This window comes from Rhinoderma darwinii, chromosome 7 (assembly GCF_050947455.1).
Source record: "Rhinoderma darwinii isolate aRhiDar2 chromosome 7, aRhiDar2.hap1, whole genome shotgun sequence".
NCBI lineage: Eukaryota > Metazoa > Chordata > Amphibia > Anura > Rhinodermatidae > Rhinoderma > Rhinoderma darwinii.
In genome coordinates this window covers 142,961,418-142,979,086 of record NC_134693.1, presented here as the reverse complement: position 1 = coordinate 142,979,086, position 17,669 = coordinate 142,961,418, and the positions used below count along the sequence as shown (strand labels likewise).

The 17,669-nt window shown below is 44.7% G+C and overlaps 1 protein-coding gene across 1 annotated transcript in view; it reads left to right on the top strand.

Annotated features, from left to right (window-relative positions):
- Positions 1 to 17,311, top strand: part of LOC142657497 (metabotropic glutamate receptor 2-like) — a 17,943-nt gene extending 632 nt beyond the window's left edge. Inside the window, 6 exon segments of the mRNA XM_075832533.1 lie at positions 2,638 to 3,442; positions 11,358 to 12,193; positions 12,196 to 12,417; positions 13,639 to 13,798; positions 15,340 to 15,428; positions 17,243 to 17,311. Of these exon segments, the coding sequence (XP_075688648.1) occupies positions 2,638 to 3,442; positions 11,358 to 12,193; positions 12,196 to 12,417; positions 13,639 to 13,798; positions 15,340 to 15,428; positions 17,243 to 17,311 (2,181 nt within the window).
- The last annotated feature ends 358 nt before the right edge of the window (positions 17,312 to 17,669 follow it).

Here is a 17,669-nt window from a genome sequence, read left to right as displayed (position 1 = left end):
GTGAGGGCCTAGATCACAACCACCGTTCCAATTCATCCCATGATGTTGTATGGGTTTGAGGTCTGGGTTATGTGGGGCCAATCGAGTTCCTCCACCCCAAACTGCTCGTATGTATTTCTGGAGCTCGGTGTGTGCTAAAACAGGAAAGGGCCGAACTCCAAACTGTTACCAAAAGCTGGAAGCTACAATCATGTAATATGTCTTTGTATGCTGTAGCATTAACCCTTTACTGGAAATAAGGGGCCAAACCATGAAAAATAGACCCTTGCCCCTCCTCCACCAAATGTTAGAGTAGGCACTATGCATTCTGATAGGTAACGTTCTCCTGGCATCAGACAAATCCAGATTCTTCGATCAGACAGTCATATAAAGAAGACGTGATTCATCGCTCCAGTTTCCAGTGCTGATGTGATTAACACCACTCCAGCCGACGCTTGGCATTGTGCGTGGTGGTATTAGGCTTGTGTGCAGCAACCATACAAACTTATTACATTAAGCTTTGCTTCATGGTGGATTTGTTGTTACTCCTAGAAGCTTCCATTTCACAATAACAGCACTTAGAAGTGCAGATCTAGCGGATAATAACACTTACAGGTGACTGGAGCAGATCTAGCAGATAATAATAACACTGACAGGTGACCGGGCCAGATCTAGCAGATAATAATCACACTTACAGGTGACCGGAGCAGATTTAGCAGATGATAACACTTACAGGTGACTGGAGCAGATTTAGCAGATAATAATAACACTTACAAGTGACTAGAGCAGATCTAGTAGATAATAATAACACTTTCAGGTGACCGGAGCAGATTTAGCAGATAAAAATAACAGTTACAGGTGACCGGGCAGATCTAGCAGAGAATAATAGCACTTACAGGTGACTGGAGCAGATAATAACACTTACAGGTGACCGGGGAAGATCTAGCAGATAATAATAGCACTTACAGGTGACTGGAGATTCAGCAGATAATAATAACACTTACAGGTGACTGGAGCAGATAATAACACTTACAGGTGACCGGGGAAGATCTAGCAAATAATAATAGCACTTACAGGTGACTGGAGCAGATAATAATAACACTTACAGGTGACCGGGGCAAATCTAGCAGATAATAACACTACTTACAGGTGACAGTGGCAGATCGAGCAGATAATAATAACACTTACAGGGAGCTGGAGCATATATAGCAGATAATAATAGCACTTACAGGTGACCAGGGCAGATCTAGCAGATAATAATCGCACTTACAGGTGACCGGAGCAGATTTAGCAGATGATAACACTTACAGGTGACTGGAGCAGATAATAACACTTACAGGTAACCGGGGAAGATCTAGCAGATAATAATAACACTTACAGGTGACTGGAGAAGATTTAGAAGATAATAATAATACTTACAGGTGACTGGAGCATATAATAACACTTACAGGTGACCGGGGAAGTTCTAGCAAATAATAATAGCATTTACAGGTGACCGGGGCAGATCTAGCAGATAATAATAGCACTTACAGGTGACTGGAGCAGATAATAATAACACTTACAGGTGACCGGGGCAAATCTAGCAGATAATAACACTACTTACAGGTGACAGTAGCAGATCGAGCAGATAATAATAACACTTACAGGGAGCTGGAGCATATATAGCAGATAATAATAGCACTTACAGGTGACCAGGGCAGATCTAGCAGATAATAGCACTTGACCTGGGCAGATGTAGCAGATAGTAATAACACATACCAGTGAACGGAGCAGATCTAGCAGATAATAACACTTACAGGTGACCGGGGCAGATCTAGCAGATAATAACACTTAGCGGTAACCGGAGCAGATCTATCAGATAATAATAACACTTACAAGTGACCAGGGCAGATCTAGCAGATAATAACACTTACCGGTAACTGGAGTAGATCTATCAGATAGTAATAACACTTACAGGTGACAGGGCAGATCTAGCAAATAATAACACTTACAGGTGACCGGGGCAGATCTAGCAGAGCAGGTGGCATCCTATTACAGTGCCACATATAAAATCGCTGAGCTCTTAGCTCTTCATTATGACCCATACTACTAGCAATGTTTGTCTATGCTGATCACATGACTGTGTGCTTGTTTTTATTCACCAGTTTGCAATAATTGTGGTTGAAAGACCTAAACTCAATAATTAGGAGGGCTGTACACATACTTTTTATATAGGTTATGTATCTCTGTTTCTTAAAGGGATGCTCCACTTTGGACAATCTTTTTTTGTTAGATGGGTTACCAACAATCATCTGTAATCTGTGGGGGAATCCAGTAACAAGTGTTCAGCTTCCCTGCAGCGCCCCCACAGGGGAAATTAAGTATTACACAGTTCTCATTGAAATCATTGAGCTGTCCGTGTAATGTACTAAGTGTCCGGTCCTCCAGAGAGAGAGAGAGAGAGAGAAAGAGAGAGAGAGAGAGAGAGAGAAAGAGAGAGAGAGAGAGAGAGAAAGAGAGAGAGAGAGACAGGCGCTCTTACTAATCTAGTAGAAGAGAATCCTGAATTTTACTACACATAGTATTCTTGTTATCTACCCTGAGGCACAAATCCTGGGGTGATTCTTGTTATTGTCACTTTAGTTCTTCTAATGATTGCTTTGTATTTCTTTCTTTTAGGTTCTTGAATATTTCCAGAATTCAGATAAACCAGTGATCAGCTGCACCACCACACATCCCAAATTACCTAAAGGGCCTTTGTTCCTGCGCATGGCGCCCCCTGCTCAGTATCAGTATAAAGCTATTGTCGATATTCTCACCCACTTTAGCTGGACCTATGTGTCCGTTCTGTCATCTTTTAAACGTTCTCTTATGTCAGCCATGGAAGAATTCAAGACTGAAGCCCAACGTCATGGCATCTGTTTCGCTGCCAGTATAAATATGTGTTTGGGAGACAAATCCAAGGTCATCAGCGACCTGCGGCGTCACCCCAAGGCAAATGTGGTTGTTCTCTTTGTTGATTTATATGAACTAAGTGGTCTCCTTCTAGATGTCCGCACTGTATCCTTCACCTGGGTGGTCGGCATTACCTGGGGAGCAGCAAAGAACATTTTGGAGACATATGACGTGCCTGGACGTATCATTACTGTTAACATTCAGTCATATCCACTGCAGAGATTTAATGAACATTTCCAGGCAGAGATGGAAGCGAACGCCTACAATGTCACAGACCCACAATTCAGATCCATGTTTCCGGATTCCATAAATTTTCCTTCATTTCCCAAAGAAAGAAACTTTAAGAAATCGACACTCAAAACAGAATTTCAACCTTCACCCAAGGTCATGTTTGTAGTCAATGCCGTGTACGCCATAGCTTCTGCCCTGCAGGGAATGTACCGCGGCACCTGCCCCAATATGAGCTCTGAATGTTTGGTGGAGAACAAGAGCGCCTTCATTACATCTCTAAGAAACACAAGTTTTACCGGTAAGAGCGATTATTACATTGGGTACATGGAAGGAATTGTGTGCTTATTTATGAAATATTTAGCGCTTATCACTGTCGGGCTAATGCAACATATTAATAGACTTTGTGATTCTAATCCTCACCATTATCAAGATCTTACGTCCTACCAGCAGCACAATAGCCCCCCACCCTACATTGACATCTAGCCCCCCGCATCTTGTGTTTTTCTGTCCTGTGTGGACTTGGATCAAGCGTTTGCTCTGCTTCTTTGCGTTATGTTTCTCTTTACATTTATTACGCTGGACGTCCTAGATTGAACTGGGAGGTTTACAAGGGTGTTTTTTTAACCCTATGCAATCTATTGAATGTTTTAGCTTGTTGTTGCACTAATGCACAGTAACGTTTTTCTCCCTCTAGGCAGTCCGAGTCAGAGTCCTTTGGGACGTTTCACGTGTTGGGACGGAGGCGCGCTGAGTTTTCAGCATTTCTCAGATAAGAGTATTCCTGAGAAAATTATTATTTGTATGTAGAGGAAGCCTTTTCTTTTGTTTTATAATTACATCCTATTCTTTAAAATATTTTCTGTTTTGGAAGTAGGCTCCTTTAGTTAGGCCCTATTCACACAACAGGGACTCCCGGCTGTGCGACGGCCGTTCTTTGAACAGCCGTCACACGGCCGCATTAGGAACATAAGACACCCAAATGGGGCTATTCACTGTAAACATATGGACACAGTGACGTCAGGGACTTCTGAACTGGAAACCCCAGCGATGTGGCCGGGGATTCCGATCCAGGAGAAGTCCCTCACTTCACTGTCCATATATGGACAGTGAAGTGAGGGACTTCTCCTGGAGCCGTCCCCTACAGGAAGGTAGGGGGGGTGCCATCTATGGGGGTGACTATGTACAAGGGGGCTGTGTGGCACTACCTACAAGGGGGGCTGTGTGGCACTACCTACAAGGGGGGCTGTGTGGCACTACCTACAAGGGGGGCTGTGTGGCACTACCTACAAGGGGGGCTGTGTGGCACTACCTACAAGGGGGGCTGTGTGGCATTACCTACAGGGGGGCAGTGACAGTATCTACAGAGGGCAGTGTGTGGAATTATCTACAGAGGGCAGTGTGTGGAATTATCTACAGAGGGCAGTGTGTGGAATTATCTACAGAGGGCTGTGTGTGGCAGAAAATGTACAAATTAAATTCATCCATTTTTAAAACGGACAGGTAAAAAAACAGATGCAAAACGGGTCAAAATCGGCTATTAAAAACGGAAACACGGCCCGGAACGAAAACGTAACAGATGCAAAACGGACAAGAAAAACGGACCAAAACGGACGTTTTTATCGGCCGACACTCGGACCCTGTCGTGTGAATACAGCATGGTACAGGTGCAGTTGACGAAGCTTCGCCTCTCTTTTGCTCCAGTTCCCACTATTTAAACCGGACATAGTGCTGCACTGCCTCATATTAATACCTTTCTTGGTATTAATTTCTAATTAATCTATTTCTTAGATGTCTTCAGCAGGATCTGGCGACAGAAGTTGGAAGGAGGCTCCTCAGCAGAAGTAGCCGCCTGCTAGGGAAGGAGCAATATAGAGCCCCAGCTGTGGGTTTTAAAAGAAAAACAACCTCCAATTGAGAGCACTGTAGCTACAGGGATTGTGATATCCCCCTGCCTGTAGCTATGAAAGTATAAGTGCCAAGAATAACTGATGTGAGTTAAGGACTCGAAGCCGAAAAATCCATGCTGAGATGAAAGAGTCCGTCTCCCTTCTATCAGGAAAGTCTAAACAACGCCCCCAGTCAATATATATCATTCTAATGGAAATTATTGAAATCCATTAGGTCAAGTGAGCAAGATGTTTACCAGGGGGAAGCTCAAGTTTCCACCTCTAGGGGCCTAGGACCTTCAAATTGGATGAAGCTTTGAAAAAAGCTATGATGGCAGAAGTGGAAACATCCTAAGTAAGGTCCATGTTTCCTATGGATGAGGTACACTTAGGCCTCTTGCACACGAACGTATTTTTGTCCTCCCGTAAATACGGGTCCTTGGTCACCAGTATTCCACCCGTATTTACGGGCACGTTTTCGCTGCAAAATTACACTGCAGTAATCGGCAGCCCCTTCTCTCTATCAGTGCAGGATAGAGAGAAGGGGAAGCCCTTTCCGCAGAAAAAGTAAAAGAAATTCATACTTACCCGGCCGTTGTCTTGGTGACGCTTCCCTCTCTTGACATCCAGTCCGACCTCCCTGGATGACGCGGCAGTCCATGTGACCGCTGCAGCCAGTGATTGGCCTGTGATTGGCTGCAGCGGTCACATGGGCTGTAACGTCATCCCAGGACTGGAGGAAGAAGCAGGGAATTCTGGGTAAGTATGAACGTCTTTTTTTTTTTACAGGTTGATCTATATTGTGATCGGTAGTCACTGTCCAGGGTGCTGAAACAGTTACTGCCGATCGCTTAACTCTTTCAGCACCCTGGACAGTGACTATTTACTGACGTCGCCTAGCAACGCTGCCGTAATTACGGGTGCACACACGTAGTCACCCGTAATTACGGGAGCCCCGTAGACTTCTATGGGCCTGCCCGTGCCGTAATTACGGCATGAAATAGGACATGTTCTAGATTTTTCAACGGCACGGGCACCTTTCTGTAAGCATACGGGGAGGTACCCGTGGCCAAAAGAAGTCCATGGGCCCGTAAAAACGTGCCCTAATTACGGCCTGTAATTACGGGCGTTTTTACGTTTGTGTGCATGGGGCCTTAAGCAGTGGGGTCCTACTCTAAAGATTTATATGGCTATCACCAAGATTGTCCAGGTGTACTGTAAAGGGTTTGCCAGACACAGGTTCTGTGTCAACGCCCGGGGTTAATCAGCCTTCATCAGCTCCAAGGTCTGCTAGAGTGACGCGATCTGTTACCACTCTGGCTGGCAGGCTGAGGAGAGGGAGAACCTATCACAGCCTGGCCTGACGGTTCTAGCTCCCGCCCTTGGTCTATTTATACCCTCACTTCCAGCATGTTCCTTGCCTGTGATTGTCTGGTTTCCTGGCTCTGCGATTCCTGCTATTTACCTGATTGACTGCTGTTACTTATTGACCCTGGCTTAACTCACTATTCTCCTGCTCTGATTTTGCTACTACGTACTCTCCTGGTTTGACTCGGCTCGTTCACCACTGCCTGTTGCTCACGGTGTTTCCGTGGGCAACTGCCCCTACTTCCCCCTTTTGCTTCTGTGTGCCCTTGTCTTGTGTTGTCTGTCTTGCACTTATTGAGCGTAGGGATCGTCGCCCAGTTGTACGCCGTCACTTAGGACGGGCCGTGCAATTAGGCAAGGACTGAGTTGCGGGTAGATTAGGGCTCACCTGTCCGTCTCCCTACCCCGAATCATTACACGTACTATTGTACCTGCTCAGATCAGGTCAAATCTTTAAGTGTGTGCTTTGAAGTGTCTACTCTACTGAGCAGTGCCAGTGGCGCAATGGATTACACATTTGGCTACGAATAACGAGATTGTAGGTCCGGCTGCAACCTGGCTCAAGAACGTTGCCTTATCCTATAGCTAAGCTAAGTGTGCCTGATCGCAGATGTTGCACAGCTGTGGGCCTGGCGGGTGTCGGCATGGAAGATTGGCTGGAAATTCCCGGTTCCACTGACTTCTGGAAATCTCCAAGGCTCAACAAAAAATGGATCCTCCTGATTCAAGTAGATATAAATGCCACAGTTCCACATGATAATATCATCAATTGGGCCCCTGACTATCTGGGTGATACTAGCTCCCAACAGGTGAAGTTGTTAGACAAGACTATAGTCCTATCTATTGCTGGTAGACGTTCACTCTGGCTTAAACTTTGCGTAGCAGTTCATGCTTGCTAGTACAACCTCTGTGAGTTAGAGTATGAGTGAAGTAGACTCTTTGCCTCTGAGCTGATTAAAATAATTGAGGGCTTTTCTGACAAAAAGGGGTAATCATTACCCAGTCCCATGAGGTAGACATAGACCCTTCAAATGTGGTCAAATGTAAAAAAAAACTTCCTCTGACGCCCCAGAAGTCAATACAGAGGCAGACCAAGGTTCCACAGAGGGCAATTAAGAGGCTCCATAGTTAACAGTCAATCAGGATGACCGAGCGGTCAAGGGCTCTGCATTAAGGTCGAAGTCCCCCCTGGAAGCGATGATTCAGATTCAATTTCTGACACCAGAAAGCCCAAACTCTGATCTCAGATCCATTCCTCTATGGGGCACCTCCAACTTTCTTCTGAAGCTGGCAAAGTATAACCTTCTCCTGAGGTTGAAGATCATGCAGTCCGGCTGTTCAATAGATTTTCATTCTCTTCCTTGTTCTGCTCCTTTACATAAAGGCATCCTGGATGTCTCCTTTCTACAATTCCTAGACGGGACGATCCTAGAAGAGGTTCCTAGTCCTGAGAGAGGACCTGGGGTTTATTCTCCTATAGTCCTGGCTCCTAAGCCTTTGTGCAAATAAAGGAAAGGTATCAACCTTAGTTTCCTCAGGAACAAGAAATTCATATAGGAGACAATAAAATCCATGAAAACGAAATTTCATGACCTCTCTAGTCGTGAATGATAAATACCTTCAAATTACCCTTTTCCTGCCTCTCCAACAATATCTAAGAACAGCTGTGCAGATAAGAGGCATGGTCAAGCACCCTGCAATTCACAGCTCTCCTCTTCAGGATCTCTTCGGCTCCTCACACCTTTTCTAATGTGATGTCCGCTATAGCTGCCTGTAAGAAAACAGGGGATACCTGTGGTTCTATACCTGGACGATTCATCTGATGCTTCATCTTCAAACTTCTGTCCAGTAACTCCAACGCTGTTGGATAATAAATTGTGAAAAGTCGGACATTGATCCATCAAGAACAAAGACGTTCTTAGGTTTTGTCATAAATTCCCAGGAGATATTTTCTCTCTTCGTCCCGCTTGGTGGAAAAGAATCTTGACAGCAGAGGGTCTTACATTTCATGTCAGCAGCTGGAGAGGATTTTCTTTGGGTCTTACGACAATTACGACCCCTCCAGAGAGAGATCCAGAACCTGCAAACCCATGAATCCGTTAGACATGGAAACATCTCAGAGACGGGAGGTCCTCGATCCAGCATCTCTGGATTTTTTTGACTATATATGCAGCTCAACTAGGTTGGGAGTATACCTGTAGAAATATACTTTTCAGGACTCAAGGAGTCCCCACTAGAGGTCTATGTCCTTGATCCTAAAGGAACTCATAGCCATATTATATACTCTGCAAGTCCAGGGGAAAGCAGTCTGTGTAAAGTTGGATATCATAACATCATGCAGGGTGGCACCTGATCTGAATAGGAAAAAATCTTGATATGAACAGAGTTGAACCTACCCATCTGTCTGCTGTACATATTCAAGGCTCCCTCAACATAATTGCCGACTGACTTATTCAAGATCTAGCAGTCTCGGGTGAAATGTCTCTGAATCAGAGATCTTCAAGCAAATTGCCAGGATGTGGGGAGTGCCAGAGATCAATCTCATGGCGAACAGATCAGCGCCAAGGTGGAAACATCTCTCTTTCTTTATCAGGAGGACAATCCCTTGGCAGTGGATTGCCTGTCCATCCCTAGGAGGTCCAGGCTGGTCTACACTTTCCCTCTGGTTTCCTTGATACCCAGGGTATTGATGAAAATCAGGCAAGACTAGACCACAGTAAAAGCTATCATACCGTTCTGGCCACAGAGCTCATGGTATTCCCACCTCATTCTGATGAGTCGAGGGTGTAACTGGAGACTTCTCCCAGAGCAGATCTTGGCGTCTCAGGGGACTCAACTCTGCCAGGACCCAAAGAGTCTCAACCTGACAGCCTGGAGGTTGACCAGACCCTTTTATACTCTAAAGAGCTCTCCAATGAATTTATGAAGACCTTCTCACAGTCCAGGTGTGAATCTACCAAGAAGGCTTACACAAGGGTCGAATGGATCTTTTCAGCTTTGAATTCCACTCAAGGAGTAGATAATTCCAACCCTCGGATTAACAACATTCTAGACTTTCTGTAGGAAGGATTCAAAATAGGACAAAAAAAGTCCATCGAACTTAAAGGTCCAAATTTAGTCCAGGTCCGCCATTTTGGGTAAGATCCTTGTCACAAAAGTCCCGGGTGAAAAGGTTCCTGAAACAGTCTACAAGAATGAGACCTAGTATCCTCAGACCTGTGGTAAAATGGAACATTGCTTTAGTCCTAAGAGGTTTATGCTCATCTACCTCTGAACCTCTGGAAGACGTCCCACATAATTACCTATACTAAAAGGTTATTTCCGCCTGGTCATAATCAGGGGCAGACACAGGCGGTGGAGAGCCCCCATGCATGAGGGGTATATGGGCCCCCATGCTCTCCAATAGTTTATCATGGCACGCCACGTTGTGTCACTCCAACATTACACCAGTAATTGTGAGCCACTGTCTCAGTCCCTTACATGCAATGTACTGGGCTCCTATGCAGCTGCACGGTTTCCACATGTGGCATGTCCGTCCCTAACCATAACATCTGTCAAGACAATAGGGGAGCTCCAAGCCTTGTCATCAGTGGATCCGTACGTCAGATTCCTCCATGACTTGGACTTGTGTGTAACCTGTAATCAGGTCGTCTTCCTTCCAGTGTCCTGGGACGTGTCTACCTGTCGTGAGGAACATAATCTCCATTCCTAGATCTGTCCTGTTGTCTTGAGATCTATTTGGCTTGGAGTAAGAGATCAGGAAGGTTGAGAATTTATTAATTGTTTTCTGAAAGAAACAAATGGTTAAAATCCACGACTCCCACCCTGGGTAGATGGAGTGTAGAGACCATCAGACCGGCGAACATTGTTAGATCTCTGATCCAGCTCATTTTTTAGGGCCCCCTCTACTAGAGCAGTGTCCACCTCTTGGGCTAGATCAGATTTGTGTGCAACTTGGATCTCGCACTGAATATTTATCAACCTTTATACTAGTGTTTCATTTAATTAAATAAAAAATTCCATCTGTCCTACTAGTTCACAGGAGCAGAATTATCCCATTATTGTGCTGCTGTTAGGACTAAGGAAAAACAGATTATTGTTAGAGATCTACACTTGCTGTCAGTGAATGAAAACAAGAATTGTTAACATGTAAAAACTAAAAACTGGCCACTGCTGTTTACATAGTTTGCTACATTGTATCGGTGTAGGTGATAGTTATCATCCTAGAGTCCAGGACATAGATTTGTGTTGCTGCTTTGTTTAGCTCAAACAAAATTGCTATATATGAATATAAATATATGAACCACATCCATGTGTATTGTATTCATCGGACACCATGGCGATTGCTTATCGAAAAATTTACTAAATCCAGAAAGTATGAAGTTGGTCGTCACTCACGCAAATAGTTACAGGCGACTTTACATTATTATTATTATCTTTTTTAATCGTTTATAATAAAAGTTCATTGTTTTTATTTTTCATACCGAGAATAAAGAAATCCACACAATCTTGTCCATTCTTTCCCATTTTCCTTCATATCTGAGCAGGACTTGGTCACTTTATTAGAAAGTTGCAGAATATTTAATTATGTAATAAATAAAACCCCATTTAATGAAGGTTATCAAAGTAAGTTTCAGATGGCGGCTGATGACTAAAGTTGATTCTCTACTGTGTCCTCATGATAACACTTCTTGCCCTTAGCTCTAGACTCCTCCAATTTTACAATAGTGAAATTGTGTGGATCCAAATCATCATAAACATCCGTGCCCAAAAATATACACATAAAACTGCCTATAATAAAGCCATTAAATGCACAAGCAGGAAGTGTTGTCATGAGGACATAGGAGAAGATACTTAGGACGACGCTTTAAGTCATTAAACAGTTGGCATATGAGTTGATGTAATAGAATGTTTGTTGTCACATATCTCATCTATTGATACATTGTTTCCACTCCTCAGCGCCTTTCACTCCTCCGGATGTTCAGTACACAGTAGGATTTGACCACAATGGCGTTGGACCTGCCAGATACAACATCTTCATTATCCAGAAGATCAATGGAAGCTTGCAGTACCAGCAGATAGGCTCCTGGGCAGATGAGCTGACACTCAATACTACTCAGATCATGTGGGAAAGTAACAAGGTGCCCGAATCCAATTGTGGTAAACCTTGTGGGGAACATGAAATGAAGAGCATTGACCAGGCGAATCATTGCTGTTGGAATTGCATCAAGTGTCCTGAAAATGAGTTTCTAGAAAATGAGTTCACATGCAAAGAGTGTGACCCCGGACACCGACCCAACACAAACCACAGTGGCTGCTTCAAGCTCCCTGTAGATTGCATCCAGTGGGGGGATGGGCTGGCTATAGGATCAGTCAGTTTTTCCTGCCTGGGAATTCTTTCCACCATCTTTGTGGTTGGAGTCCTGGTGCGGAATAACAACACCCCAATTGTGAAGGCCTCGGGGCGTGAATTCTGTTACATCCTGTTAGGTGGCGTCCTGCTCCTCTACACCATGACTTTTATCTTCATTGCCCGGCCTTCACATGCCACCTGTAGTCTTCGACGTCTTGGACTTGCCACCTTCTTTGCTATTTGTTATTCTGCCTTATTAACAAAGACCAATCGTATCACCCGCATCTTCAACAGCGCAAAGAAGGGGATTGTAGAACCGCGCTACACAAGCCTGGCATCTCAAGTGTCTATCTGCCTGGTCCTCATCTCCTGCCAGGTCCTGGGGCTGTTAATTTGGCTGATTATAGACCCAGCTGAAGTCATTGAGCCCATATCTCGAGATATACACATATAGTACTGAGCTGTAAATCAGGAGACCACAGAATATTGATCTCTCTTGTGTACAATGTTCTGCTGATCCTCCTCTGCACAGTCTACGCCTTTAAAACCCGCAAGTATCCGGAAAACTTCAACGAAGCCAAATGCATTGGTTTCACCATGTACACCACCTGCATCATCTGGTTGGCCTTCCTGCCCACCTTCTATGTGACCTCCGATCATCCCAAGGTAAAATCAAGAGACACAACACTTCATCTTACCAGTCAAGCAAATATATAATATTAGTGTCACAATCACTGGGTATGTGGACCCAGTAGGCCGCTCCGTCATAGCGGAGAGGCAGCTGGTCAAGTCACAGTCTATGCAAGAGTCTATACCAGTTCATAGCACAAGGGTACCAGGAATAGTCCAGACAATGCCCGAGGCTTTAGCACGGATGGAGGTGGGTGCAGTAGGTTACACAAGACGTGGCGGATGACACTGGATGTGGTAGATGACAGGAGGTGCAGTATGACATGACTCAAACACTAACAGGCTCAGATGCAAGGACACAGCACGGGATACAGGTAGCAGGGCACGGGAAACTACGGGAACAGGATAACACTAAGGGACCAGTTGCAAAGACTAACATGGGATTAACTAACAACGCTCAGGAAAGGATCAGAAGGGCAGGGCACTTTTTATAGTTCAGGTCGATCACGAAATAATTAATTATTTACATATGTGCGCGCTGGCCCTCTAAGGCCGGGAACCAGCGCGCGCGTGCCCTCTAGTGATCACTACGGGACAGAGCGTGCGCATCTGCCGACGTCTCGGGGGAGGAAGACGTCGACAGGACGAGAAGGATCTGCGGGAGGCAAGTAAATGAAAGTTGCGGTCCGTGACCGCCGCCATAACAATTAGGTCGTACCATCGGGCCCAGGTATAGGGGCGGCAGCAAAATGCCTCAAGTCTAGAAAAAAGTGAGGATCCAAATAATACATGAAGTGTTCCTCCACTATTACCTGTCTTCTGAAATGTCAATGAGACAGGTGTAAAGATAACATCACTGTGGTTCATAGCTGGGACTCCACACTGACATTTTAATGGCTTGGTCCACTTTTAGCTTCAACATTTCTGTTATTTCGAGCTATGTCCGTGGCATATTTACTTAGTACTTTAATTATTAGAGAAAAAGAATCATAGAGAAGTTCAAGGAATCATAGAGAAGTTCAAGGAATCATAGAGAAGTTCAAGGAATCATAGAGAAGTTCAAGGAATCATAGAGAAGTTCAAGGAATCATAGAGAAGTTCAAGGAATCATAGAGAAGTTCCATGTGTCCACAGCCCTTCTAGGAAGTCCTTCCCCTCTCAAGAACCCAAACTAAACCAGTTCTTAAGTTCTACGTATGATTGTTGCCGTGAAGACCTGCTTGCTGACAGTTGTGTTTGTCTCTTGTGTCTCCTCAGGTTCAGATCACGTCCCTCTGTGTCTCCGTCAGTCTTTGTGCTACAGTCATACTCGGAGGTCTCTTTGTACCAAAACTTTATATTATCTTTTTCCACCCAGAGAAAAATGTAAAGAGCCGTCAGTGTTTTAGAGGTGTCAGTAACACCGACTCCTCACACGGTAAGTGTCATGTTCCCGGGACTTACATAAAGGAGCAAAACGAAAAATATTATTGGAAAGATGTGAAGTCCTTATTCAAGTCTAATGCAGGATAGAGGTCAGGTGGGAAATGTGAAGATCTCTAAGCAAAAAGCCAATGGGGCATAGTGTTCAGAGTAGCTCCGAAGTCTCCTGTGACTGGTGACTGGTGAGGAGCCAACTCACAACAGGTTCTCAGCATTTTCCCGGTACTCATCTGAGGTTGTGGAATCAATTCTCTAATCTGAACATATCCTCAAATCTCCAGCTACTGCCAACAGATTCCTGGATCAGTAGGTCACGCCCTTGAGATCTATTGCGGCCTCTACTGCATTCTTTAATTACAGGAATAGTCAACGTGACGGACTCCCCCTTGTATTTTTTGATTTGCTGTCCCATTCACCGGTTCTCAGAGCTGGTCTGAGAGGTAGGCGAGGGTTAAAAGCTGGAGTGGTTTACTTAGCTATCACTCTCAATCATCTAATTAGCCTCCTATATAACACCCCTGGTGCTAGACCTCCTTGCCATAGATTCACTTCCCGTGGCTCATTTGTTCTTTGGCTGCCATGAGATGGGATTGTTGTTACCTTGTTGTCTGACCCCGGCTCTCCTGACCATTCTCTTGTATTCCGATTTTGTACCGCATTTGATTTATCGTGTTCTGCCTGACTTATCTTGTGTTTCACTGCATTGTTCTACGTTACTTCTTTGTTATTTCCTCTGCTTGTCTCACTACTCTACCTGTCCCCTCCACCTGTCCGCTCCACCCACCAGCAGCTGCCAGGTGAAAACAAGTTCAACCTTTCACCTGTAGGATCACTCAGGGTCTGTTAGCAGGTTCCAGATAGTGGGTTCAATCCTCTGCAGGCAGGGCCCCAGTCGTCAGGGACGTCACATGGTGAGTTCGCCACCACTTGCCTAGTCTGACAGCTTGCGTCAAGTCTGGTTGTGGGTGCGCTTTTATAGTGGGTGGGGCTTAGCTAAAATGCCTGGGGACTTCCGAGGCCCGAAAAAAAATTCACTGATTTACGCCATAAATTAGCATAACTCATAGGGTAAATCTACTCCAGGTCATAGCATACAACACTTTATAAATTGGCGCAAACTAACTCCAGAGATGTTTAGATTAAGACTGGCGTCTGAATCGCCAGGATGAATAAATTCCCCTTAATGAATGAAGTTAAGAAAGTTTATCATCGTCATGACAGATCTATAGAGGAGGACAATGCTCCTCTTCACTTCTGCTTCTGCTTGGGACGATTCAATGTCATCCTTCCTCCGGCAATCATTCTCTGCACATGGGTATCTTGACAATCCTGGACCCCAATGCAAAATTTCTAGCAAGTCCCCCAACTATGATGAATCATTTCTAGTTCTGGTCTCCCCATATGGGGCCAAGGGACTTTTTGCTCCCCTCAGGGGAACTTCTCTGACTCCTGAACTTTCCTGATTTTAGTAGGAATTTAGCAGAGAAATTTTAGCCATTGGTGAAACTTAAAAAAATTCCCCCATTCTGTCTTCAGGAGCCACTTTCTCAACAAGAGTATCTAACACTAAACACATCTCGTACCTTAAATACAACAGAGACAAAGTCTACTTAAGAAACCATCCCGTGAGCCACCAGCCAATCAGAACAAAGATGAGCTGTAAGCCATAAAGATTCTACTAAACCTTCCGCCCTAAATCCCATTGTTATCCTAAAAAGCAGAAGAGGTCAACATCTGTTCTCTCGAAGACCTACCTGAAGACAATTCTCAATCGTTCTGGGAAAAAAAAAGAGACCTCCCCACACTGGTTGCCGCTTTGCTTGGTTTGAATAGGGACAGTGAGGTCTCCAGGTCACTTTAAGAAGACCTTTTCCAGTCTATTGGATCTCTAAGCTGACATTCATCTTTATAGGACCAGATATTATTTTTGCCGCCTGTACGTCTTTCTTCCGGATCTCATCCCAAAATGTGGTCTCTGCCAAGTAGAATGGTAATCTGTTCTCAGAACCTATGGAGCGATGTACCATTTATAATACTGGTGCCTCCCTATATGGTAGGGGGACCCCCTCAGCACCCCTATAGCTATGCCCCTGTCTGTTCTTCATTTCTCTCAATAAGACTAATTTCTTCCTCAATTCTCCTATTACACATCAGCACTTTACTATTACTCCATAAACCTTAGACGGGAACTTTACCTTTAGGGCTAGATCACATGGCAGATTTTGTGTGGCGGGTCCCACCACGGAACTATTCCTGATGACGGCAAGAAGATCATTCCCTCCCATTGACATCAATAGGAGGTTCAGGTGGAATCCGCCCGAAGATCGAGCAGGACGCTTCTTTTTCTCGCTAACTGAAATAATCATCTAACGGGAAAAAGAAGCGTCCCACTCCCATTGAAATTAATGGGAGGCAGAATTTTGCAGCGGATTCTGCCGCAAAATTCCAACGTGTGAGCAGAATCTTATATGTCTGAGGTGGATGTTTTCTCTGTAGCCCTGCACATTGCAGACAATGTAAAATCAGGATTCCTATGACGCAATAACGTACATACTATGAAGATTAGAGTCCTGTTCACACAGAGTTTTTTGCAGGCAGAAAATTTTGCCTGGAAATGTCAGCTCCGGTTTTTTTAAAAACACGGTTTTGCCACAATTTTTGCCGTGGTTTTTTTTAGACGTTTTTACCTCTTCCTTCAACAGGCAAAGGGAAAAACCGCAAGCGTTTTTTGCCAAAGACGCGGCAAAAAAATGCATCCAAAAACTTTTTCATTTCATTGGGGTTTTTGTCGCACAAAACGTCTCAAGATAGGGCATGCCCCTTCTTTTTCAAGCAAAAAAAAATGCTCGCGGGAAAAAAACGACTCCACCACCCATTGAAATCAATGGAAGGAAATTTTAACCGCTTGTTGCCTCAGGGATTTGCTGCAGTTTCCGCTGCAAAAAAACGCGGAAAACAACTCTGTGTGAACAGGGCCACATGAATGACATGACCTGTAATCAGTGCAGAGATTGGCGTGAGTATTCCTGGGGCTACTCTGACTATGCTGCCAAATCCAATGTCCAGTGACCGTATGACCCAGTGATTACCAACAAGAGTTCCCAGGTAGCTGGTCAGAGGTTCCTCAGGAGAAATCAGCAGGAAGAGCCGCCACTTGACAGCAGGGATGGACTACATTCATCCTGCTCGGAGATCCTTGGCAATACAGTCAACAAATCTGGGACAGAATATAACGCTGGCCAAGAAATTTAAGATCCCATCCACCCCTACAGCAATATTTTTTTATGTTGAATGAAATTAGGGGTTCCCCGGCAGTGCCTAAATATGTCAGGGGTTCCTCCATGGTAATAGGGTTGGGAATCACTGGTATGGCCACTGTAGGCTCAGCTAATCTCTGCCCGTAGAGTCCATGATCTTCACTGTTATGTTTTATTTGCAGGTACGACTGGAGAATTTCACTGATGAAGGAAGACGTCATATCAATAGACTACGAGGTGGTGACATGTAACCAGAAGGAAGGATCCGCCATATTATAATCTGCATCCTCCAATAATCATGGCAACAATATAATCTATGCATGACATGAAGCCTGACGCCGGTCACATGATGCTGCAATACTCCATGGACGGGAAATAGTGACCGGGGCTTCATACAATGGATGTTATAGGCTCCGCACTCATATTTGTACTTACATGAAACACAAGGGTTAAAGTCTATTGACTGCCGTATGGAAGAGACGGGGTTAATAAGCAGTATATGCAAAAACCAAACAAGCACTCCGCCTCCCCCTATAAAGCTGCCGGAGACCGGAGTGAAGATGCATTAGTTACGAGCAGTAGAAACTTGAAGAAAATTATACCGGCATT